Consider the following 23902-nt stretch of genomic DNA (forward strand, 5'->3'; position numbering starts at 1 on the left):
TACCTATTCAATAGTTGACATTTCTGGGCTCCTTTTGAGAGTTCTGTTTCCCTTGGAAATGTATTCTAAAGAAATTCCTAGAATTGGAATCCCCTCATTTTCGATGTAAAACTCTGGTGAGTACCTGTAAGCTTTGCCCATAGTCCCAGAGGGAGAGCCAAGTCCTTCTCAAATTGTAGTACTTTTAATCTTTAAAATACCCCAGAATGCAAGCAAGGCAGTTTAGTCCACACATCAAGCTGCAAGGCGGGACGGACCGTCTCTCCCAACAATATTTTGCAATAATTAACAGCATTAAAAAAAAATTGCTAGAGCCATGCTTTTAATCTTCCTTTCTTATCAGTATTACCAAAAACATCAGGGTCAGATCCTGTGGGGGAACGAGGGGGAGGGGCAGTAGAAAATAAATGATTTCACATTTCCCTTTTCCCTACTCTGGCAAAAAAGAAATTCGAGACCAGCACCAGGAAGATAAAACCATAAACATTCTTTTTGTTTTTTGTTTTTTTTATTAAGAAAGCATGCAAAAAACAACAACAACTTGTGAGCCCATATACTCCCCCTTCCCAGCCTGCACCAATGCAAAGCATTATGGGTGGTATGAAGGACTCACCAAACCAGAAACATGGGGGTTGAAGAGAGAAAGGCAGGGATGGGTGGATGGATACCGAAGAATTGCTCCTTCCGTCCCTCTCCCCCACGCTCTCCTCTATTTCCTCTTTTGGCAGTGAGCTCCTGCAGTTTTGCACATGTCACCCAAGACAACAACAATGACTAAACTTTCAAGGCTGGCAATGCTGGATCGACAAGAAAAAGGAGCATCCTTTCCCTTTCAGGGAGGGGAGGGGAAACTGAGGCCCAAAGAGAGTTGGGTTTGTCCTGTGCCATTCAGCGAGGCTGGTTTTAGTGGAGAGAGGGGCTAAAGGCCCCGAAGGCCTGACGGCCCATCTCCAGCCCAAGCCCCAAACTTCAGTGACTGGCTGCCCACCAGAGTTCTCGTTTTCAGAAGACACAGAGGAACTATACACAGGAAACATTTCCATGTCTGATTTAGTCTACCCTGGCAAATCTTGTGCAGATCTGGGTAGAAGAGGGGTTGAGAAACATGATGATTTGTAAGAGAGGAGATCTTAGGAAGAACAGATGGGACGCTGTGTGTAGGAGGCACCCTGACTGGAAGGATAAGGAAGACACGCCTCAGATGGGGACACTGGGCTAAGGCGTGTCACCACCCTGGAAGAGGAATTCTCCTTTCCCCAATGGGAAATCTTACGCCATACTTCAACCCCACAAACTGCCCTCCAACACGACAGGGGGTTCAAGCCACTCATACCCCCATGTCTTACTAAGAACTTCAAAGAAATAAAGTGCTGTTTAGTTAACTGCCCTTTCTTGCCCCCCTGACTTCAGCCTCACTGGACTTCTTCAACAAACTCTCAATACAGAACCCTTTAAGAAGAAAGGAAGCGGAGGATGAGAGGGAAAGCAGGAGAGCAGAAAGCATGGGTAAATAAAAGGACAGGGAAAAAACCAGAAATCACAGAGACAGTGGCCTTGTCCATTTCGCACATTTTGTCCTACAGCTTTGAGAAAGTGACCATTCAGTAAAATAAAAATGGAAATGAAACTGTTCTTCCTTCTCAGAACTAGAATTCAACAATTAATATCCAATATACGCTAAGTACTTTGCAGCCATAAACCATGGCCACTCCTTGATAAAGGAGGTAAGTTTCCCCTGTACCTTTTTCGGGGGTGAGGGGGTCGGGGGGTCCTTCCTTGGCCCTCATGCAGCTCTTTGTTTGCGGTTATTTATTACCCTCTCCCAAGTTCCTTCATCCCTCAAAAAACCTGATTGCAGAAGCTTCAGCCCCAGTGATCTGGATTCCAAGAGAAGCATTTGCCTACGTAGTTAAATAACTGAAATATTCCCTATGCATGTCTACACCAGTTCCCCTTTCCTCTCTCACCCTCCTGCCACCCGTACTGTAGGTTTGGTTCTGCTTTGATCCGTGGGAAACAGATTCCAGTCTTGCTTGAGGACATGGTGAGACTAAAAGGAATCATGGGTTACTCTTCTTTCTTGAGAATCCCAGAAAACGGGAGAAGAAAATTTGATGGGTGGAAGAGTTAGGCAGACAACTGAAGGAGGATGAAATAATATTTGCCAAATGAGATAAGGGGATGAAAGGATAAATGCAAATAAAAGCCAGTTAATTTAGAGAACGTGATGTTTAAAAAGCCAGAATGGTTCAATAGAAACCCTCTCCAAAAAGCTGACCCTATGCTGAAGGGTTGTCCTCATTTCCACCAGAGAAGCAGCACATCTGTGCTAAGTTGCTTCAGTCGTGTCCAACTCTGCAACTCTATGGACTGTAGCCCACCCGGCTCTTCTGTCCATGCGATTCTCCAGGCAAGAATACTGGAGTGGGTTGCCATGCCCTCCTCCAGGGGATCTTCCCAGCCCAGAAATGGAACTCACATCTCCTGCCTTGGCAGGTGGGTTCTTTACCACCCTGTGCCACCTGGGAAGCCCTGAAGAGAAGCAGAGTTCTGGCTAGGACTGACTATATCCTATAGAGAACAGGCCAGGAATAAGTCAATGGCAGTTTATTTGACAAGAGTGGCAGAGATCCAATTTCTGACTGTTTTGTATTTCATCACCCCTCAACAGCGTTCCACTCTACTCAACCCAGACCTCTTATTCCACTAGGATTTCATCTCCACCACCATCGCTCTTACCCTTGATGGGGAATGAGGACCAGCAGAAGTAGGATTGGAGATATAAAGGGACAAGGAAGAGCTCAGAGGACAAAATTAGCACCATTGAGTACAACCTGCAAATTTATGGCTGCCAAGCAGCATTTTAAATCCCTTCTACTTGATAATGTGGCCTCTTCAGCCCTGGATTGAACTGATACCCACAGAAAACAACGTAGGGCTGAAAGGTGGGATTAGCACTGAATTGCCCAAAGAGAAAGGTAAATCAAAAGTTGAGACCTTTCGCTGTGGCTCTCATGGCTTCACCTTCCAGCCAGATGACTTTAAATTAGCAAGAGGTGGACATGGACGATGGTGTGGGGACAGGAGACTGGAGACAGCATATAACCAATAATAATAATAATAATATAATAAGAATAATAATAAAAGAATTAGGAAAAAAAAAGAAGGAAGAGGAAGAATGAGGCAGGAAAGAGGGGGTTATCTTCGGCAGCATCTTGCGGTGGCTTCTCTGGCAGAGAAAGAAAAAAAAAAAAGGATATATATCTATATACAGGAAGGGGCAGCAGGGTGGGCGGGGGCTGGGCTTCCCCCACTGCCCTATGTCACCACCCAGCCCTGGGCTGATGGCCGGGCTCTCAAATGCACTAGGTAATCAAGTCCCAATCGAAGTCATCTGGGATCTCCTCACTGGCCCCAGGAGGTGGGACCGGTGGCCGAGGGACCATGTGGTGTGCTGTGGAAAGAGAAAAGGAGATTAAGAGGAGAGGGCACAGGAGGCCAATCTGTCCATCTCGATGGATGGTGGTCAACCCCAAGCACCACCAGGGGGAAGGTCTGGGGAAACTACCGTCCTTATCAGCCCAGAGTTACTTTTGCCGCCAGCCACCACTTCAGTGAGGTCCCAGGAAAGAAACTAGAGTAAACTACGCCATATGACAATGTAACAGCAGTAAAATGTAAGAGCCATTAAAAATTATACTTATGGGGAATGCCCTGGTGGTCCAGGGGTTAGGACTCCTTGTTTTCACTTCCTAGGGCCTGGAGTTGGATCCCTGGTCAGGGAACTAAGATCCCCAAGCCATGTAGAGTAGCCAAAAAATATATATATATTTTCAAAGACTATATAATAACATCAAAAAACATACAGAATATACTACTATTTGAAATAGCAATACAGAGGTTTGTATATAAAAAGGAATACATGGACAAAGACACCCTAAATTGAAAACACTGTGGTTAGGCAGGATGGTAACAGTGGTTTTTCTAAAATGCATTTAAAGGTGAAGGATCTGTTCATTTTGCACCATTCATGATAATTTAGGGTATCCATGCCTACTCCCACCAACAGAGATAGTTCAATCCCAGACTCCCGATACTAGAGGTCCGGTGACATGGGCACCAAGCAGGTACATTTATATAGCATGTTCATTTCATTTGTCTGAGTGCATCTTCCATCCAGATTCCGAAGTGAGGCATACATGTTCTACTTGTCTACCTTTTGTTTATAATCATGCTTCTACTTTTTGTCATCACGGTAGGCATGGGCTAATCTTAAAGCACGTTGATCTCTTGTCTCCCGTGACATATACACCTCCCTAGCAGGCGGCCCACCCTCAGTCTCAGGAACCAGGAGGGCTCACCGGCTCTGGCAGGCACAGGCAAAAGGGCTGATAATGCAGGCTCGGAGCCACAGGAAAGCCAAACAAACTCGTTGGTGCTTAAAACAAGCCTCCTGGCTCTTACCTGGGCGACTGTATCCTGCTGAGTCCTGGGTGGGGAGTGGGTACATTGGTGATGGGCCAGGGTAGAGATGGGGGGCTTGAGGGTGCACGTAAGAGTTCACTGCTGTGAAAGCAAGACAAGAGTTAAGTGAGTGGGACCCCTTTACTCAAGGAAGCAGAGTCTGATAGAGAGGGTGACGTACTCCCCATCACCTTCAGCTTTTCTCCCTTCCCCGCTCTGTTCTGTAGCTCTTGTGGGCATCAGTGCTTTCTATAGAAGCTCTCAGTCCTAGTCATTTAGGGTACAAAGGCAAAGGCACCTGATACTAGCCCCTGCAATATCACTGCTATCATCAGGGTGATAAACACAGAACCTTAATCACTGACTCTCCCTCCCTTCACTGGTTTGCCGATCATGACCCTATGTGATATGATCCAGGGAGGGGTTTCCTGAGACACCAGTTTAGAACAGGGACTTTCTCTTCCCTTTTCTTAAGTAACCCTGACCTCCCAGATCAAGATCTAAAAGGAAGACTTCCCTTGGAGTCCAGTGGCTAAGAATCCACGTGTCAATGCAGGGGACACAGGTTCGAGCCCAGCTCTGGGAAGATCCCACAAGCCATGGGGCAACTAAGCCCATGTGCCACAGCCACTGAAGCCCGTGAGCCCTAGAGCCTGCACTCCACATCAGGAGAAGCCCCACAGTGAGAAGCCCACACACCCTGACTTGAAAGCAGCGCCCACTCACTGCAACTAGAGAAAACTCTGTGCACAGCAACCAAGACTCAGAGCAACCAAAAGGAAAAAAAAAAAACCTAAAAGGAAATACAGTCTATTTCTTTGGCATTTGGATCAGTGCCCATAAGCTGATGTTTCTCAGTTCTCTTCCACCCTTCTCATCCCCGTTCCTTTGCATCAACCAGTCTCCACCTCCTTGGCAACTGGCTTCGTGCGGTACCTTGGTTCATGGCCGGCTCCTGCTTGCCACTGGTGAGGGCACAGGAGTCTGCGATGCGGGTGGGGGCGGGTGGCCGGTGGGAACCCCCCTGGGGGGGCACGTGACCAGTCTGAGTGAGGAAGTGGTTGAGGGAGTCACACAGATTGGCGATGTGATGCTGGTCCAGGCTCCAGTTCTTCTGCTCTGCCTGCCGCAGGCTCTCCATCAACTCTGCCAGTAAAGAAGCAAGAAATGCTAACTCCTGTTATTTTTGCAATGAATGGTGAGATTTCAAATTTTAATTTTTGCTTTCTGAATTTATCCGTTGCTTGACAGGCATTATAAAAAATAAACTGTCTAGTCCATTAAAAAAAAAAAAGAAATGCTAACCTTGCTGGAGCCCCAACACCCCTAGTGGTTCTATACCTAAGTCACTGCTCCAGTCACACTGTCACCACTGATTATATGCGCTACTGAGGAAATGGCAACCCACTCTAGTATTCTTACCTGGAAAACCCCAAGGATAGAGGAGTCTGGTGAGATCTACAGTCCATGTGGTTGCAAAGAGTCAGACGTGACTTGGCAACTAAACAACAACCCCCAATAATTGACATCTACATTTTCAAACTCTCATTCTATTTCTTCCTTATCAAACTCATATAATTTCCATATTACTGGTGAATAAAACTTTCAGAGTAACTGAGTGAATTAGCCGTGGTCCTATTGTCAGTCACGAATTTTCCCGGGAAGAACATTGGAGCGGTTTGTCATTTCCTCCTCCAGGGGTCTTCACGACCCAGGGACCGAACCCCATGTCTCCCGCATCTCCTGCACCGGTAGGTGGATTCTTTACCAGGCGCCACCTGGGAAGCCCCCATACTGTCAATCAGTGGTGGCAAAACTATAAAATGGTGATCCAGGGCTTCTGAATAAAGAGTCCTCCTTCTCCCAGAGATAAAACTGAGTAGAATAAACCACTGTCATTTTGAATAAAGGCAAAAATTAATCAAGATAAAAATCTGACTTAAAATTCAACATTCAAAAAAACAAAGATCACAGCATCTGGTCCCATCACTTCATGGCAAATAGATGGGGAAACAGTGACAGACTTTATTTTCTTGGGCTCTAAAATCACCGCAGATGATGACTGCAGCCATGAAATTAAAAGACACTTGGTCCTTGGAAGAAAAGTTATGACCAACCTAGACAGCATATTAAAAAGCTGAGACATTACTTTGCTGACAAAGGTCTGTCTAGTCAAAGCTATAGTTTTTCCAGTAGTCGTGTATGGATGTGAGAATTGGTCCATAAAGAAAGCTGAGTACTGAAGAATTGATGCTTTTGAACTGTGGTGTTGGAGAAGACTCTTGAGAGTCCCTTGGACTGCAAGGAGATCCAACCAGTCAGTCCTAAAGAAAATCAGTCCTGAATATTCATTGGAAGGACTGATGCTGAAGTTGAAACTCCAAAACTTCGGCCACCTGATGCGAAGCACTGACTCATTGGAAAAGACCCTGATGCTGGGAAAGACTGAAGGCAGGAGGATGAGATGGTTGGAGGCATCACTGACTCAACAGACATAAGTTTGAGACATGGAAGCTGCCGTGCTGCAGTCCATGGGGTTGCAAAGAGTGGAACACAACTGAGTGACTGAACTAAAGATTAACTTGAAGAAGGTATCAATATTATCCACCTTGTGTAACACGAAATCCTCCATCCTCAAGCTTTACTTGGAGAAGGAAATGGCAACCCACTCCAGTATTCTTGCCTGGAATATTACATGAACAGAAGAGCCTGGCGGGCTATAGTCCAAGTGGTCACAAAGAGTCAGACATGATCGAGTACACAAGCTTCACTTAATCATCCCCTCTGGTTCCAGTTTCCACTGGGTTTTTCCACTTACACTGCATCCCTCAACCCCCGACCCCGGCCCAGGCACTACCGGTTCTTCTGTCTTGTTTTGCATTTTCTTATTTCAGGCACCATCACTCAGTCACCAACCTGAGAACTGTGACTGCTCAATGCTGGACCAGTTGAGCCGGTTCACCATCTTAAAGCTTTCCTTTAAGGAATCGATATTGGAGCACCAGTCTGGAGGAAAGGCTGTGAAGAGGAAGGGGATGGGGAAATAAGACAGAGTGAGGGGCAAGACAGCCACCAACTGACAGCAGACTGAGTCATGAATGCAAGATTCTTGCATCTACAAGACGCAAGTTACATTACCAAGATAACTTTGGACTCTCCCTCCCTGGAGATTTAGGACAAACCGAGCTATTGATGCTTTAATTACAAACAGCCCAGCTCACAGACAAGAGAATAAGTAAAACAATCCAAATTTGTCTAAAAGTTATCTTAATATAGAGCTCCAATTTGCAACTTCTGTTGCCCACAGGAGCTCTGGTGGGAGAGTAAGGCTAAAAGAGCCACTATTGGGACTTTCCTGGTGGTCCAGTGGTTAAGACTGCCGTTCCAATGCAAGGCAGGGCAGGTTCGATCCCTCCTGGGGGAACGAAGATCCCAAATACCAGTAGGCGCATAAACAAATAAATAAGAGACCTGCTGTTAATTTCCTAACCAATCCCATCTCCTTCCACAGTCAGAACAGGAAGGTCAGTTGGCAGTCCTTCGGAGGGTCCGCGCACCTCGCTTACTCACCAAAGCCAGTGCTGTTGATGGGTGCCTGGCCTTGTGCCTGTTGCTGTGGCGGCGGCGGCTGCTGAGCGGGGTGGGAATGGGGGTGGTGCTGATGGGCGTGGTAGCCTCCGTGCTGCAGCGGGGGCGGGTGCATGGCCATCACTGGGGGCGGCCCGTAGCCCTCTGACCCCGCTGGCTTCCCCCCGGGTGGGGTACAGCCGTCGGGGCTGGGGGTGTGCAGTGGCGGCGCACCCCCGACGGCAGAGGTGCCCTGGGCGGGTGCCTGCGGCTGTGACTGCGGGGGTGGCGGCTGCGGCTGCTGCTGCTGCTGCTGCTGATACACGTAGTAGTTGTTGGAGGGCGGCAGGTCCCCCAGGAGAGACGAGAAGCCTGCGGCGGGGTGGGGGTGGGGGAGGCAAAGTGGGTCAGGATTTCCACGGGGTTGAGACCCGAGACCTCAGACCCAGAAAAGGCAGCCGTCGAAGGGTAAGGACAGTCTGTACAGCAGGGTCCCCTCCAGCCCTGGTCCCCTCCAGCCCCTGGGCAGGTATAACCGACAGACAGAGGGAGGGTCTTGACAGCAGGACAACTGCTGAAATTTTAGCCAAATGTCAACATGCACCTTTTTATGCTATTTTTCAAGGATATTGATGTAGGAATCATAGTTTCCAAAGACCTCAGACATCAGACAGAGTTCCAAACGTGCTGTGCTTAGTCGGTCAGTCGTGTCTGACACTTTGCGACCCCCCCTGGACTGTAGCCCACCAGGCTCCTCTGTCCATGAGGATTCTCCAGGCAAGAATACTGGAGTGGATTGCCATTTCCTTTTCCAGGGGATCTTCCCAACCCAGGGATCGAACCCAAGTCTCCTGTTCAGCAGGCAGTTTCTTTACCACTGAAACATCTAGAAAGCCCCCAAATTAACATAAATATATTAAAAATTTTAAAAATGAAGTTGTTCTCACAATCAACGCAGGGATTCTTAAAAAAAATAAACTGCTGTCCCCTAGTGGCCATCCTCATAATGACTTGGAGCAGCCATTAAATCACAGCCCTTAGTTCTAGAAGGGGGATTCCTTCAGCTCACTTATAGCAGCTAAGGAGCCAGCCCACTGCCTCTTGAGACAGCTGTCCTTCAGCACTAAGTCAGAAGAGATCTGACTCCAGACAGTTCTGGCTCATGACACACTTTCTTCCCTGACCAGTGATCACCCTCTCCTCATGTTACACGTAGGAAAGAGGGAGAGAAGAGAATGTCACCATCTATTCAAAAATACAAGGACAGGGACTTCCCTGGTGGTCCATGGGCTAAGACTCCCCACTCCCAGTGCAGGGGACCTGGGTTCAATGCCTGGTCAGGGAATTAGACCCCACATGCCACAACAAGAGCTCACATGCCACAACTAGGACCTGGTACAGCCAAATAAATATTTAAAAAAGGAAAATACAAGGACATCCCAGCTCCCCTCCCCAGCCCAGACTCACCGTGCTGAGACGAGGAGGACTTCTCCAGCATGGACTTGTAGAGGTTGCGGAAGGACCAGCTTAGATCCTGAAAATTGATCTCTGAGTAGGAGAATTTGAAGTCATGGTTGGTGTTGTACAGGGGAGGGGGCCCCTCAGTGCTCTCTCGACCTGGACCTGCCGCTGCCACCGCTCCGCCGTCCACAGACCCTGTGCCCTGCAGGAAGAGGCAAGAAAGACTTGGTCCATGTCCTATGTGAGGGACCCATACAACACTTTAGTGGATGCCAAGCTCTCCTGCCTATCCTTTTCATCCTCTCCCATCCTTTCAATGACCGAGCATCATTTTTCTCCTTTTCTCATTCCTATCTTGATATAGTCTCTTGCCCTTTCCGTGTGTTGCATCCATGCTCATCTTTCTTTTCTCAGAACCTTTTTTGGCTCCCTTTCTTGTCTTCTCACCATTTTTATTTTTCTGATCTTTCTTAAAACGTTTCTCTCTGCCTTTTGCTCTCTCCCTCTCTCTGCTTCCCTGTTTCCTTCTTTTGCTTTCTCCTTCTTTCCCAATTTATCTGCCTGCTACAGCACAGATACTCAATACATAATTTTCAACTAACAGACATATCAGTCTATTCAATCACCCACCCATCCACCCATCCATCCATCCCTTATGCCTCCTGCCACCTCCACCTCCTACCTGGCTATAGCTGGCAATCGATGTGGGGCTCTGAAGTGGTATCTGAGGATTCCCCTCAGGAGGCAGTGAGGCTTCTCCACTCCCTGGAACCCCTCCTCGTGGACTCTTGCTGGCCTCCTGTTCTGGCGAATCCTGAGACAGCTAAGGGTTGTGAAAAAAGAACAGTCTATAAGCAGATGCCAAACCTCCCCACATGACCCACAGTTCCATCCTCGCTGGTGTCTGACCTTTGCCCCTCGTTTAGGAAATGACTGGGAGACATGGGAGGAGCAACAGGCTCAAAGATGGCATCTCATTGAGGCAGAGACTTACATCATCCTCTGGAGGGTGGCGTCTCTTCCGGGAGATGTCAGGGCAAGTATCAATCGTCCAATAAGAGCCCTAGAAGAGCCCACCGCCAGAGAGGAAAAAAAGCCATTAAATATGGAAATACCGCCCACTGGAAAAGTAGACATTTGAAAGGATTTTCATATAAAATAGGGCTTCCCTGGCTTCATATAAAATAGGCGCTACCATAAAATGGTAACGAATCCTCCTGCAATGCAGGAGGCCTAGGTTTGATCCCTGAGTCGGCAAGATCCCCCGGAGAAGGGGATGGCTACCCATTCCAGTATTCTTGCCTGGAGAACTCCATAGGCAGAGAAACTTGGTGGGCTTGCAAAGAGTCCATGGGGTCACAAAGAGTCAGACACGACTGAGTGACTGTCATTTCTTCATATAAAATAAGAGCTATATTAAGAAAAATGACTGGCAATTCACATAGAATCCTGAGAGTAACAGCTATTTTTGAGTACTAAATCCGTCCTAACAGCTCACAGGGTATGTCAGAGGTACCCTCTGTGGTCCAAACACAGGTCTCAATCGTACTGAAGATGCAGAACACAGCATCCACCTCAAAGAGCTGCAAATGCCCAAACCAACCTACCCCTTCCATGTGATCTAAGGCAAAACTCTCTGAGACTTTAGCATCCATGGCTATCCAACAAAGAGGATGATCTACCACTTCTCCCCTTCGAAGACAAAAACCATGAGATTTTTCTATAGAAAAATGCCTCCAAAGCTTATTTTACATCTAGAAAGAGCCCAATACACCAAAAGAGGGTATCAAAGTCAATTTTCCCATAAATATTTCTATTAAGAAAAAATTTCACAGCTTTCCTTAGTCATTCATTCTTGTGAGGACCCATAAGTTTGATAACCAAGCTCTTCCTCTGAGAGAAAAATAAAGCTGCTTCTCTAATTAATACAATTTCCTCTTCTGGGTAATTAAAACAGCCACAGGACTCTGAGCTGTCAGCTACTCTCCTTTCCTTCCTGGTCCTCCCCTCTCCAATTACAGCTGAATCTCACCTTTCCAGGGTCATCCCGTGGTCTGGGCACCTTCCGGAAACACTTGTTGAGAGAAAGATTGTGCCGAATTGAATTCTGAGGAAGCAGAGAAGCAAGTTAGATTTGAGTATCATGCAAAGCAGGAAAATTTCCAATAGTTCACGAAAGGACACAAAGGGAAATAACACACGCTAAAATGCAAGTGTCAGGGTAAACTGAGCACCTCATAACCATACTGATGGAGGAAATCGCCTATCAGATAGCAAGAGCAATGAGATAAGAAAAAGCAATTAAATCGATGAGAGATAACTGCTGTAAATTTGACTACCTGGTGCTTCTAGAGAGCTGATTATATATAGTTTTCTCAATCTTTCCACCCAAATCACACCAAACTGACAACAGGTATATAAATGCCTCAAAATCACATTTGCACAAACCTAAGTGCCCATCCACAGTTGAATGGATAAAGAAGATGTGGCATATAGATATATGGCGTATACATATATACACATATACACACAGTGGAATACTGCTCGGCCATTAAAAAAAGTGAACATTTTGCCATTTGCAGCAATATGGACTGATTTGGAGGGCATTATAGTGAAATAAGTCAGACAGAGAAAGACAAACATTTAAGATATCATTTACCCATGCTATCTAAAAAATAGAACAAACTAGTAAATACAACAAAAAAAGAAGCAGACTCACAGATATAGAGAACAAACCAGTGGTTACCAGTGAGGAGAGGGAAGGAAGTAGAGGCAATACACAGGTAGGGGATTAAGAGGTACAAACTATTATATACAAAATTGGCTGCAAGGATATATTGCATTGATACAATATGGAGAATAAATACAGATTTTATATTAACTATAAATGAAAGTATAACCTTTAAAACTGTGAATCACTATACTGTACACCTTAATAATATTGTATAGCAACTATACGTCAATTAAAAAAGAATCACATCTGCTCAGCTCCTTAACTCATTCTATCAATAGTAAAAGAACGTTTTAAAACTAATGATGTGGGAATTCCCTGGACTCTGAGCTTTCACTGCCAAGGGCACAGGTTCGATCCCTAGTCGAGGAACTGAGATCACACAAGCTACAGTGGCACAGTCATGAAAAAAAAATACAAAACTGATGATGTAATGATGTAAATAACAAAATATAAATTATAAGTGAAACCAGGTACAATTCACCTTTTTGTCTTCTCAAGAGCCCAGGGAATGGTCACATTTGGAGGAAAGAAATATTGTTGCATACATGCCTTGGGTGAAGTTGGTGGGGGCTGTGGCAGCTAGCAGGAACATATTTATAAAGGAAAAACTGAATGTTTTCAACAGTTTCCAGCTCACCATCTGGCTTGTATGTGAGCTGATGATTTACAGAGTGACACAGCTACATTAAATCCCCGTTTCTACTCAACAACTGGCAAGTGAGTGATTGCTCCCAAGGACTGAGAACATCAGCCTTCCTTCCATGCGTGGAAGAGGAGGCCCCTTTTTCCTTCATCTCCAGCCAAACCACTTATCCTCTCCTTCCTTGCTTGGTGGATGAGCTGCTGGGGAAGGACCTAATTACATTATTTTTTTTCCTTGGTACATAGTTTTTAAAAAGATAATGACCGTGTGCAATGGAGCTCTGCAAACCAGATGAGGTTCAAGCTCTAGGTAGGATGGAGCGATGCCATGCCTTGCATGTGACTTCAACAGAGCAGAATGGCAATAAATATCTGTGAAATACACCAAGGGACGAGAGGGTAGGATGAGGGACTTCCCTGGTGGCCCAGTGGCTAAGACTCTGTGCTCCCAATGCAGGGGGCCTGGGTTCAATCCCTGGTCAGGGAACTAGATATTGCATACCATCACTAAGTGTTCACATGGCGCAACTAAGACCTGGCACAGCCAAATAAATAATTTTTTTTTTCAAAGAGAGTATGGTGAGCATCAGCATCCTGCCATACCGTAACTATACTCAGAGGTTTGGTATCACTGGAATTTCCCAGATACACCTTATGAAAGTTGTTCAACTCTGAAAAAAAAAAAATGTAAGGGATGGGAGATTTGAGATTTTTAAGTTTACACATCTCTGAGATAGCTCAGAGTGAAGTGGACCAGGTTACAGGAAGACACAAAAGTAGAGGAAAGTGTTGTCGAGGCTAAGAACCATCTCAGGGCATAGAAGCTGTCCCACCTTCCAACCAATGCCTGCATTCTTGTAATAGGGGAAGTTGTCACAGATCCAGCGGTAAATCTCACTGAGGGTCATCTTCTTGGCTGGAGAGGAGTTGATGGCATAGGTGATGAGGGTGGCGTAGCTGTACCGGGGTTTACCATCCTGGTGAACGGCAGCCTCGTCTTTGCTCAGGGTGGCGTTCGGATCTGTGGGGGAGCCTGGCGGACATTTGCGGCTCCCACCAGGAGGCCCAGCCTGAGAAGCGCTTCCCAGCTTCTCGATGGTGGCCCGGAGAGTCAGCTGGGGGAGCCAGTCTATGGAGGTGAGGCTGCTCTCTAGGTCAGAAGCCATGGTATTTTTTGATTCTGCAGAGAAGAGGTAAATAAAATAGATAAGTGTTACCCATGGCAAGTAATACCAAATCTTAGGGCTTTCGGGGAAGGAGAGTTTCTTCTCACTCTAATTCCTATAGAAGACTCCACTCACAAGATAACCAGGTTCGCAGAACCCTCATATGTCACCAATCACCTGCCAGATGACAGACTGGCACTTATCCTGCAACTTCACATGGAACATGGCCAAGGCCTCTTGCTTCACGCAGGACGAAAAGGGAGATCAAACCACCCAGCAACTCGAGCTGTTCCTCAATTTTTCTTACTTAAAGCCCTACAACATAATATTTTAAAGCTTCGTGGAGGGCTTTGCTGGTGGTTCAGTGGTTAAGAATCCGCTTTACAATGCAAGGGAGACTGGTTCAATCCCTGATCTGGGAAGATCCCACAGGCAGCAGAGCAACTAAGCCCATGCGCCACAACTATTAAGCCTGCACTCTGGAACCCTGCAGTCACAACAATTGCACACACACGCTGCGATTACTGAAGCTAGAGCCAGTGCTCGGCAGCTCGTGCACCGAAACTAGAGAAAGCCTGAGTGCAGAAACGAAGACCCAGCACAGTCAAAAAATAAAATAAATAAATCTTTAAAAAACAAAAACACCTGTGTCGAATTGATTTCTTAAAAAACCACTTAGCAGGTAAAACCCGCCAAAGTCTATTCTCCAATTATGTGTCACCTGTTATATTTACATTCAACATCCACAGAGAGACAGCACGAGCGAACGTGTAAAGAAAAACAATCAGAGTAAACACAAGTATACCCTAAAGAAGCACACATCAACACTTTCAAAGGTATTTCGCATTAGTTCCATCCCCAGTGCTCGCCCTTGGATCCCACATCCATGTGCATAAGAGTATTAGGTACAGAAGTATGACAACCAGCCAAACAGGGATGGCAGACAGACAGCGGCCCATGACCAGAAACCACAAGGAGATACACTGCATACGTTACCCACGGGGCACCGACTCACAATACAGAGGGCACGGGCCGGAGAGCACGGCGGCCCTCGCACCTTTAAAGCACCGCCCCCTCGCGGGTTCCCGCCCACAGACGGCGACACCAGGAAGAAGTCACTGGCGAGGCCCTCCCACCGCTCGGCCTGCACCGAGCCAGGGAGACACCCAGCTGTGCGCACACCGGTAACAATCAGATAGGCAGCTAAAAATAGCCACTCTGGGGCTCAGGGCTGGCTCCCCTTCTGCCTCCTCCTCCTCCTCCTCCTCTCTCTTGCCTTCCCGGCCAGGCACGCACGCTCGCGGCACCTCCATGCAAACTCCTGGCGCTGCCAACCCGCCCACGCCAGCTGTCTGCACGCCCTGCCGCCACCCACGCGGCCTGGGCGCTCTCTCAAGCAGAGGGGTGCAGCCGGAGTGACGTCTGGGTGGGGGAAGGTGAAGGACAGTGGGTGAGATTTGCATTGCAGGGGCTGGAAAGAGTGGCATGATCCACGTGGTAGCCACTGGCACTTCCCTAGGGTGGAAGCCAGCACCACCCCACCCCACCCCACTCCACCACCACCCCCACTCTGTCCCACCCCCCTTCCCCTAGCCCCTCACCCCCGCAACCTCATCCCCTTACCCCTCCCAACCCCGCCCAGACACACAAACATAACATCAATCGTGCCTGCATGTTCAATCGCTAAGGCTAAGTCGTGTCTGACTCTTCGCGACCCCATGGACTGTATAGCCCACCAGGGTCCTCTGTCTATGGGATTCTCCTGGCAAGAATACTGGAGAGGGTTGCCACTTCCTCCACCAGGGAAACTCCCGATGCAGGAATCCAACCGCCTCTCCTGCACTGGCAGGCAGATTCTTTACCACTGAGCCACCAGGGAAGCCCTCCTGGGAAGCGCCCTGCCCGCTGCCCCCCACCGCCCCTCAACCACCACCACCATGATTGCTGCCGAACCACCTTGTGACTGCACTGTTGGCCAGGTTCCAGCTAGGGTTTCTTCCTCGGACCCCTGCTGAAGGGGTAATCACTCTTGAGGAGCCAAGCCTAACAAGTCTCAGAATCCTGGACAGAAAACATATTGGGTGTGTAACGCCTAAATCCACACTCACATAATGTGCACCAGCGTTACAGACAACTACACGCAAATCCACACACTAGTTAGAAGCTCAGCCGCAGGCATGGGCCCAGTATCCTGCCTCCGGCTATCGGCTCACTCTCCTAGTTCATAACTCCTCTGGCCTGGAGACTTTCTCCCAAGGGTCAGCACGCTCACTCACGCCCTAATCTCTCAGTTCCCCACCCACACAGTCTCTGCATGCGTGTGCACATCCTGGAGCTCCTCACCAGCACACATCAACTCCGCCCACTCTGTACTCAAGGAAACACCTTAGTGCCTGAGGGCCTGGGCAGCGTGAGACCCAACAGCAACCCAGGTTTATAAATAGCATCATGAAGGGGGGATTCCCTTTTATCCTTAGCTCCTCTCCCCACCATCCTCCTTTCCCATCCCACCACCACCATTTTGCCCTAAAACCGTGGAAACTTGGAGACTAACAGGGACGCTGAATCATTCCAGGAAGCCTCAGAGCTCCCAATTTACTAAGGCAGAGTAGAGCAGCTACTGGGGTAAAAAAGGGTGCATTCCACAGCCATCTGGTTCTGGAGCTACATTAGCCCAGCTGAACGGGAACATGGCAATGAGTAGGTTCACAATGACCAGGGTTCTCCTGGGTTTCTAAGGAAATTTTACCCTATTATCTCCTGTTAAAGATCCTGGGAAGTTTCACCTTAAGAACACAGCAGGGGCTTCCCTGGAAGCACAGTGGATAAGAGTCTACCTGCCACCACTGGGGACACAGGTTCGATCCCTGATCTGGGAAGAGATTCCACATTCCACGGAGCAGCTGGGTCCATGAACCACAACTACTGAGCCCTCATTCTAGAGCCTGTGAGCCGCAACTACTGCAGCCAGTGCTCCACGACAGGAGGAGCCACTGCAGTGAGAGGCCGGTGGCATGCCTCTGTAGCCAAGAGTAGCCTCCACTCAATGCAACTGGAGAAAAAGCCCGCGCAAAGCACTGAAGACCCTGCCCAGCCAGAAATAAAAATAATAAAAGAAGGAAAGAACACAGAAGCTTTCAGGGGACATTTCATTTGCAACCCTCCCAACAGTGGCTAGGGAGGGACAGGAGAATACAATCAAAGCAGTTTACAGAACCCACTTGGCAGGTGCCAATCACTGTGAATTCCGTAAAGGGAAGTGCCCTCAGCCTTTTGCTGGTTCTGTGCCCTTCCCTAGCCTTTCCCCAGCACCAGGTTAGGACACTGAGGTTAAATTTAACCTTTCTCCAGCACCCTCCCAGCCAGCCCTCCAGCTACCGCCCCAGCACTCAAAATATCTTCCAATCTTACCAGCTACAAGCCACTTACAGCAAAAGATCCTCCTGATTTCTCAGCACCATTCTCCCTAAACCCATCCCACTTCCTCACCCCCGGCACTTCCCCATTCTTGAAGGGCAGCCCAGCGTGTAGAACCTCAGAGAATGAGGTTCCCTGGTTCTATTATGAACCCTGACACCTATGCGCTGAGTCTCCCTAACCACCCCTTGCTCCCTGAAGCCTTCCTGCCTCAGTTTTCCTCTTCAATAAAAGGGACGCCATCATAAACACTGTCAAAGCTTCATTCCTAGAGGGACATGAATGAAGCTTAAAGAGCTGGTAGCTGCCGTACATTCCACAGTCCCCCAAAATAATGGCACCAGGCTAGTGTTTGGGGCTATTATTAGAAAGGGACACAAAAGGTACTTCCATTACTCAGTCCAACCAACCCAGTTACCCAGACCTCTCTCTCCAGGTGGGCCTTGTGCCACAGGGCTGGGGCAGAACCTGAGTCAGGCCGCATTCTTCTCTGCAAGCTGGAAGACTGAAAGGAAATACCCATAGAAACTGGGAAAGGCAGCCAAAGGGCAGGCTCCATCACATCCATGGAACGTCTAATGAAGACTACACTACTGGGAGAAAGAGAAAAACAGAAAGACATTCTGGTGGAGGGGAAGACTGATCCCAGGTGAGACGTGTAAGACCCCAGATAACAGGCACAGTTTTCTTCCCATTTTCTCTGAAAGGCCAGTAATTGTTCTCTGTACAGTGCCAAGGTCAGACATTAAGGAATGATAACTTTCTGCTCTGTACCTAATGCAGAAACTAACAGAGCAGTGGCTAAGTTTGCCACCTTGCTGATTACCAGCCCGACTGTCTGGGTTTCAGTCCTGGCACCACAGCCTACCTACTGGCTGTGCAACCTCAGGCAAGTTACTTAACCTCTCTGCGTTGCAGTTTCTTCATTGGAAAATGGAGATGAAAACTTGTATATACATAGGGTTGTTGGGAGGATTACCTTGAGTTAAAAATTTTAAAGTACTTAGTGAGTGCTATATAAGTGTAGCAATGACTATTTTTGAATAAGAAAAAAGAGAGAGAGAGAGAATAATAGACATTGAAAATTAGAAAAATGGACAGACCATACAGGTAGGCCTGGAAGAAGTAGAAAACCTACAATGAGTTCACAACAGTTTTCAGGATGTCAGAATCTCAAACTTTCCTTTGTGGAGAGTGTCATCCCCCTAAGGACTGACCAGTGCCAGGACTAGTAAACTCCCAAGGATGAAGGAATAGGGGAATATCATCTCTTATTTTCCACGGGGCACTGGGTCGAGTCATAAAATATGATCTGGAAAATAGCACCAAGTCATAGTTAATCCAACCCAATATCTGTCTGCCCCTAACTGATTCCACGGAGGCAAGGAGACTCAGGGAGACTCAGTCCCAGCACGGCTGCTTAGGCCGTGTGGCAGTGGGTCACCTGGACATGCTCTGGTCCCGTTGGCTCTGGGCCATTCAACAAGTAGCCTTCCAGCATCTGGTAAAGTGCTTTGTGGGAAATAGGCTGCTGTTCTCCAGAGCCGGCTCTTTTCAAACAAAAATGGGGGAGGGAGTTCTAGAGTAAATAGCCAAGGATCCTCATGCTTATTAGACCAGAGATGTCAGAGCTGACACTCTCTATCAGTCCTAGCAGAAGTGGTCCCAGCCAGAGATCGGGCTGCAGCCACTCAAGAGGGTTCCCACTGGCTGGGGCAGGCCAACCCTGTCCTCCCAGCTGGGCATCCTTACCAGCCTTCTCCCCACTTCCCTGCACAGGCGCACTTGTTTTAAGCGGCCTACCAGAAATACACAATTCTCGGTAACTGGAGCCTATTCTGAAAAGCACATAGCCTTGGCCTTGCACCCCTCATGGGGCTCATGATGGGGACAGAGCCACGTCCATGTGAAGTAAGAAACAGACGCACGTTGTTTTACAGCGCAGCCCCACAAACCCAGATTACAGCCCTATCTCATGGACCACAAGCAACAGGTAGCTTCCAGGACACAGTGGATGTACTTAGAGATCCAGGCAGTTCACCCAATGGCCAGACAAAGGAGGAAACATAAAAACCCAAATAAAAGATGAAGCATCCTGGGACTTCCCTGGTGATCCCGTGGCTAAGACTTTGTGCTCTCTATACAGGGGGCCTGGGTTGAATCCCTGGTCTGGAAACTAGATCCCACATGCAGCAACTAAGCCCCAGAGCAGCCAAATAAATAAAAATGAGAGAGAGAGAAACAAAAGAAAGAAAGATGAAGCCTCTCACTTGGATTCGCTGAGGGGTCTAATGCTCCTTACGGAAGACAAGTATTTCCTAGTGGTGAGGCAGAAACACAGGCACCTAGCTCGGGACCCCAGGTTGACAGGCAGAGCGCTACTAAACCCACAGCCCAGACTCCACCAGAAGGATGTCCTGGCACCTTTTTCTTGCCTTTTCTGAAGATCCTGGGCTTTGATGGTTCTTGCTATTTTCCTATGAAAGATAACATACATTCAAGGTTCCAGAGATCCAGAACTTGCACGGGAAACAGGAAGAGATAGGATGAAGCTATCGGGTGATTTTCTGAAAAGAAATTCCTTGGAGGTCAAATCTCCCTGGCAGTCAGCTTATTTCCATGGAAGACTGGAAGCAGGCTGAGCATCACCCCTCCCCTCCTCCTCTTCAGGGTCTGCCTTTTCCTGGGGAACTGTCAGCAAAGGACAGGAGCAGTGTCGGGCACTGGGGCAGTGGGACCCAGCCAGCATTAGGGACAAACTTCAACCCAGGAGCTGGCATTCCCTGCAGACTTTTTTCTTGCCTTGGGACATGGGATCTCCGTTTTCCCTGTGGATGTTATGCTTCCAGCCAGGAACAGAGATGTCATAAGGGGAGGCTGGGAAGCAGAGTGAGTGGAGACAGACCGCTTTTCTTATAAAGGGAGCAGTAATCACCGTGAGCTGGAGAGAACAGCTCTGGTGGACGTTAAATCTCCTAGGGTTACAGGTAAGAAAATGTAATACCAATGGAAGCCCCAGACAAGGCCAGGCCACAAGATGCCACGATGACTTCAGTGAGAGCCCATTCTCAGTGTGACAAGGCCCAAGGATGGAGGGTGGTGTGGCAGTCCGGTTGGGGTGTGTCTCATCATGACACCGTATGGATGGAGTGCTGGAGATGCAGAGGTTTTCTGATGTCCCTTGCCCTTGGCATGAAAACAAACATTTCCCTAGGGACCTCCAATGAACCCCATCCCATCAGTCCCCCCAACACTAAGAAACCCATTTCTCATAGCCTCTGCAGCAAGACGAGGGTTTGAATCCAGTAGCTTCAGAACACATTTCCCAGAAGAGTCTCTGAGTTGTTGCTCTACCATCCCAATAATGAAACCCAAGAGGCACCATCGCAGGCCCCCTACACCCACTAGTGCCTAAAGAAGACAAAAGATGAAAGAAAGCACTAACCTGTCTCCACGTCAGCTGCAGCAGAGGGCGGGGACCACCTGGTACTGGAGTCTGGGGTTGGAGGGACCCCTCTCTTCAAAGGCAGATGCAGAGCCTCATCCTCAGTGGCTCTTCCTGTTCTTGGCTGAGCCTCCCAAGCTGAGGAGGGGAACTGGGTCCCCCGAGGATGAGGAGTGGAGGGAGGGCGAGGGGGAGGAGAAGGAGGTCCTACCTGGGGAAGGTGGCACACCCCCCACACTCGGCCGGCGACCCTGGGGAGGAGGGGAGGAGCCTCGTCCAACCCGGAGTTGTCTCCTCCCCCTTGGGGGAGTCCCCCTCCCCCCCAAACTGAATCTGTCGGGAGTGGAGGGCTCTTTCTGTCGGCTGGAGATCGGAGCGGAGGGGCTCTGCCCTGTTCCACCGTCCGGGTAGAGGGAAGCTGGGGGGACTTCTTCCCCTCTCCTGGAAGGCTGGAAGCCGAGTCGTCTTCTCTCCCTGGGGTGTCCTCTGCTTCTGAACGTGAGCAGTCCTCGCCCCCGTGAGCGCGGGCTGGGCGGCAGGGTGCCTACTCCAGAGGCATACCCCCTTCTCTCCGCCCCCCCAAAGTCCAGAACTGCGGAGAGTGTGTTTGCAGGAGTGGAGGCACGCGGGGCTGCTCACTCGCTTCCTCGGTAAGGATCACCCCTCTACTTTGGGGGCTCCATTCCCGGGACGGTGCGGGGATCCTCCTCGCCTCTAGGAAGGAAAGACTCGCCCCCTAGCGGGGTCTCCTCGGTCCCTCGCCAGGGTGCGAAGGGTCTTCTCCCGTCCCCCTCCCGCCTCCGCTCCCGGGGCGCCACCGAGGGTGGGGTTTGCTTGCTCCCCGCTCTCCCGGAGCTGGCCTGGGCAGCCGGGGCCGGGAGGCCGCGGCTCTGGACGCGCGTCCCTGCGGCGGCCGCGCCTCCTCTCGTCCCGTTCGCGTCCGCTCTGCTCCCGCCAGCGCGTGGAACTCCCCGCGCCGCAGCCGCTCGGGCTCCGGCCAGTCCGGACTCCCCCGGGGAGCCAGGCGGCGGACGAAAGGTGTCAGGGCTCGGCCGGGGCTCGGGCTCGGCGCGGCTCCGCTGCAGGCCCCGGCTCCTCCCCGGCCTCCGCGCCGCGCTCGGCGCCCCTCCCCCGCCCCCGCCCGCCGGGCCGCCGCCGCCGCCGCCTCCCCGCGCGGGTTAAGGAGGAGCGGGCGGTGCAGAGCCTTGGGTGCGCTGCGCCCGGTGAGCCGCGCCGCCGCCCCCCGAGCTCCCGGGGGGAACCGACGCGCGCCGCCCGCGGCCCTGGGGACGCGCGCCCCCCGAGCTCCCCTCGGGCCGCCACTGGATCCCGTGCAGCTCGCCATCCTCCCGAGACGACACCCACTGCTGTCTGTCGGGAGAGCACCTAGTTTGCGCCGCAGGAACTGTCAATTTCAGTTCCACGCTAATTCTGCCATACTGATTTTTCTTTTTTTTTTTTAGTTTATTGTTTTCCATACATAGATGAACATAGGTTTTCCCAGGAATGCCTTTGATAGGTTTCTTTTTTTCCCTGAATAGCTTTTAAAGGGGTATGGGATTGGGCCGAAGTTAGTATATTACACTGATACCATCCCAGAGTTCAGTAAATGCTTGTTGAACGACTGAATGTAGAAGGTGATCAATGACCATACAACCGAGGAAACTCTGGACCAAACATCGGAAAATCTAGGAGAATCTAAACTTGTGCAAGGCCAAGTTCTATGGCATCCTGGGCGGCGAAGAGGAGGTCGTTATACTCGCCTTACCCACCCAATAAGGCTCCTGCAAGAATCTAATGATCTCCTTTATGTGGAAATGCTTTTTAAACCACTGTACATAAATGTGTAAAGAATACTGTTCAGTTCACTTGGCAATTCTATAACATATCGTATCCGGGTCACAGTATAGAATGTTCATATCCTCTGCCCTTAACAGAATAATCCCCACCCAAAGACAGAAAACACCACCAGATGACTACCTCCATTTTTCCACTTGAACTCATGTTATTCTTCTGCAAATTCTTCTGCAAATTCTTATGTGTTTCATCATCTGGCCTCTTGAACTTTTCTCAAACTACTCTACTTTCTATTAAATAAGGAGAAAACAATATTATCCGTGAAATATTTTAATTGCTCAAAAATAAAAAGGCAGAATACTCAGGATTACAGCTTGATCACTACATTTCATATATAGATATTAAAGTTTTTTTTTCTCTTCTGGTTAAATATATAATACTGTATTTTATATTATATTTACAATGTGCCAGGCATTGATTGAGCTATGCATGTATTATCACATTTAATTCTTCCCAATCCCATAAGGCACTATTATTAAGCCTATTTTACCGATGAGAAAGCTGAAATAGAGCCATAGATTGTGTCTGAGTTCAAATTATTAGTAAAATGCAAAATCAGGACTTAAATTAACAAATTCAAAATCCAAATGATTCTTCTATCCCATTTTACTGAGCTGTCAGAATTAAAAGTCATTCCTTTCATTGTAATTAAAGGCAGTCAATTCCAGCTGAGCCTTCTCTTCCTTTCCTCTCTTCCAACATCCAGAATTAAAATTGTATTTTTCTCTCCTCTTTGAAACATTGATTCATTCTCCCACACACAGATAATTTGGCATCAGATGTTTCTTACTTGTTTTACAGGTTTTGTTATGTTTCTTTTTTCAATCCTTTTTGACTTTTTTTTAGGTATATGAAATTTGAGGAGGGGTAGAGAGGTCAAAGTACTAAAAGTGAGAGAGTTAGGGAAGGCTTAGAATCTCTTCTCCTAGAAATTGAGAAAAGTAAAAAGGTCAACAAATTATTTGACGTATACAAGATATTTGCTGCAGCATTATATACAGCTGTAGGAAATTAGCTAAACATCTATAATAAGGCAACTGTTAAATACCTTATGGTACTGCTATATAATACAATACTACTTAGCTTTTAAGTGAGTAAATATATTTAACTCCGGAATGTAGAATTAGTGAGTAATTGTTTTAATTCTTA

The 23902-nt window shown here is 48.4% G+C and overlaps 1 protein-coding gene across 1 annotated transcript; it reads right to left on the minus strand.

Annotated features, from left to right (window-relative positions):
* Positions 1-1054: 1054 nt before the first annotated feature.
* On the minus strand, positions 1055-22253 carry FOXJ2 (forkhead box J2). The gene is made up of 11 exons (XM_040235084.1): positions 20897-22253; positions 13702-14048; positions 11525-11599; positions 10487-10555; positions 10175-10315; positions 9499-9694; positions 8035-8403; positions 7381-7482; positions 5401-5610; positions 4465-4566; positions 1055-3454 (listed from the first exon to the last, which is right to left on the minus strand). The coding sequence occupies exons 2-11, from the start codon at positions 14032-14034 to the stop codon at positions 3366-3368; spliced, it is 1686 nt and encodes a 561-aa protein (XP_040091018.1). The 5' UTR covers positions 14035-14048; positions 20897-22253; the 3' UTR covers positions 1055-3365.
* Positions 22254-23902: the final 1649 nt, after the last annotated feature.

The sequence above is a fragment of the Oryx dammah genome, unplaced genomic scaffold (assembly GCF_014754425.2).
Source record: "Oryx dammah isolate SB20612 unplaced genomic scaffold, SCBI_Odam_1.1 HiC_scaffold_29, whole genome shotgun sequence".
Lineage (NCBI taxonomy): Eukaryota > Metazoa > Chordata > Mammalia > Artiodactyla > Bovidae > Oryx > Oryx dammah.

Coding starts and splice junctions, on each gene's coding strand:
- FOXJ2 (XM_040235084.1), bottom strand. CDS start 14,034: ATGGCTTCTGACCTAGAGAGCAGCCTCACCTCCATAGACTGGCTCCCC. Junction 10,316..10,486: donor GCCACCCTCCAGAGGATGAT/GTAAGTCTCTGC, acceptor CACAACCCTTAG/CTGTCTCAGGATTCGCCAGA. Junction 5,611..7,380: donor TGAGCAGTCACAGTTCTCAG/GTTGGTGACTGA, acceptor CTTTACTGGCAG/AGTTGATGGAGAGCCTGCGG.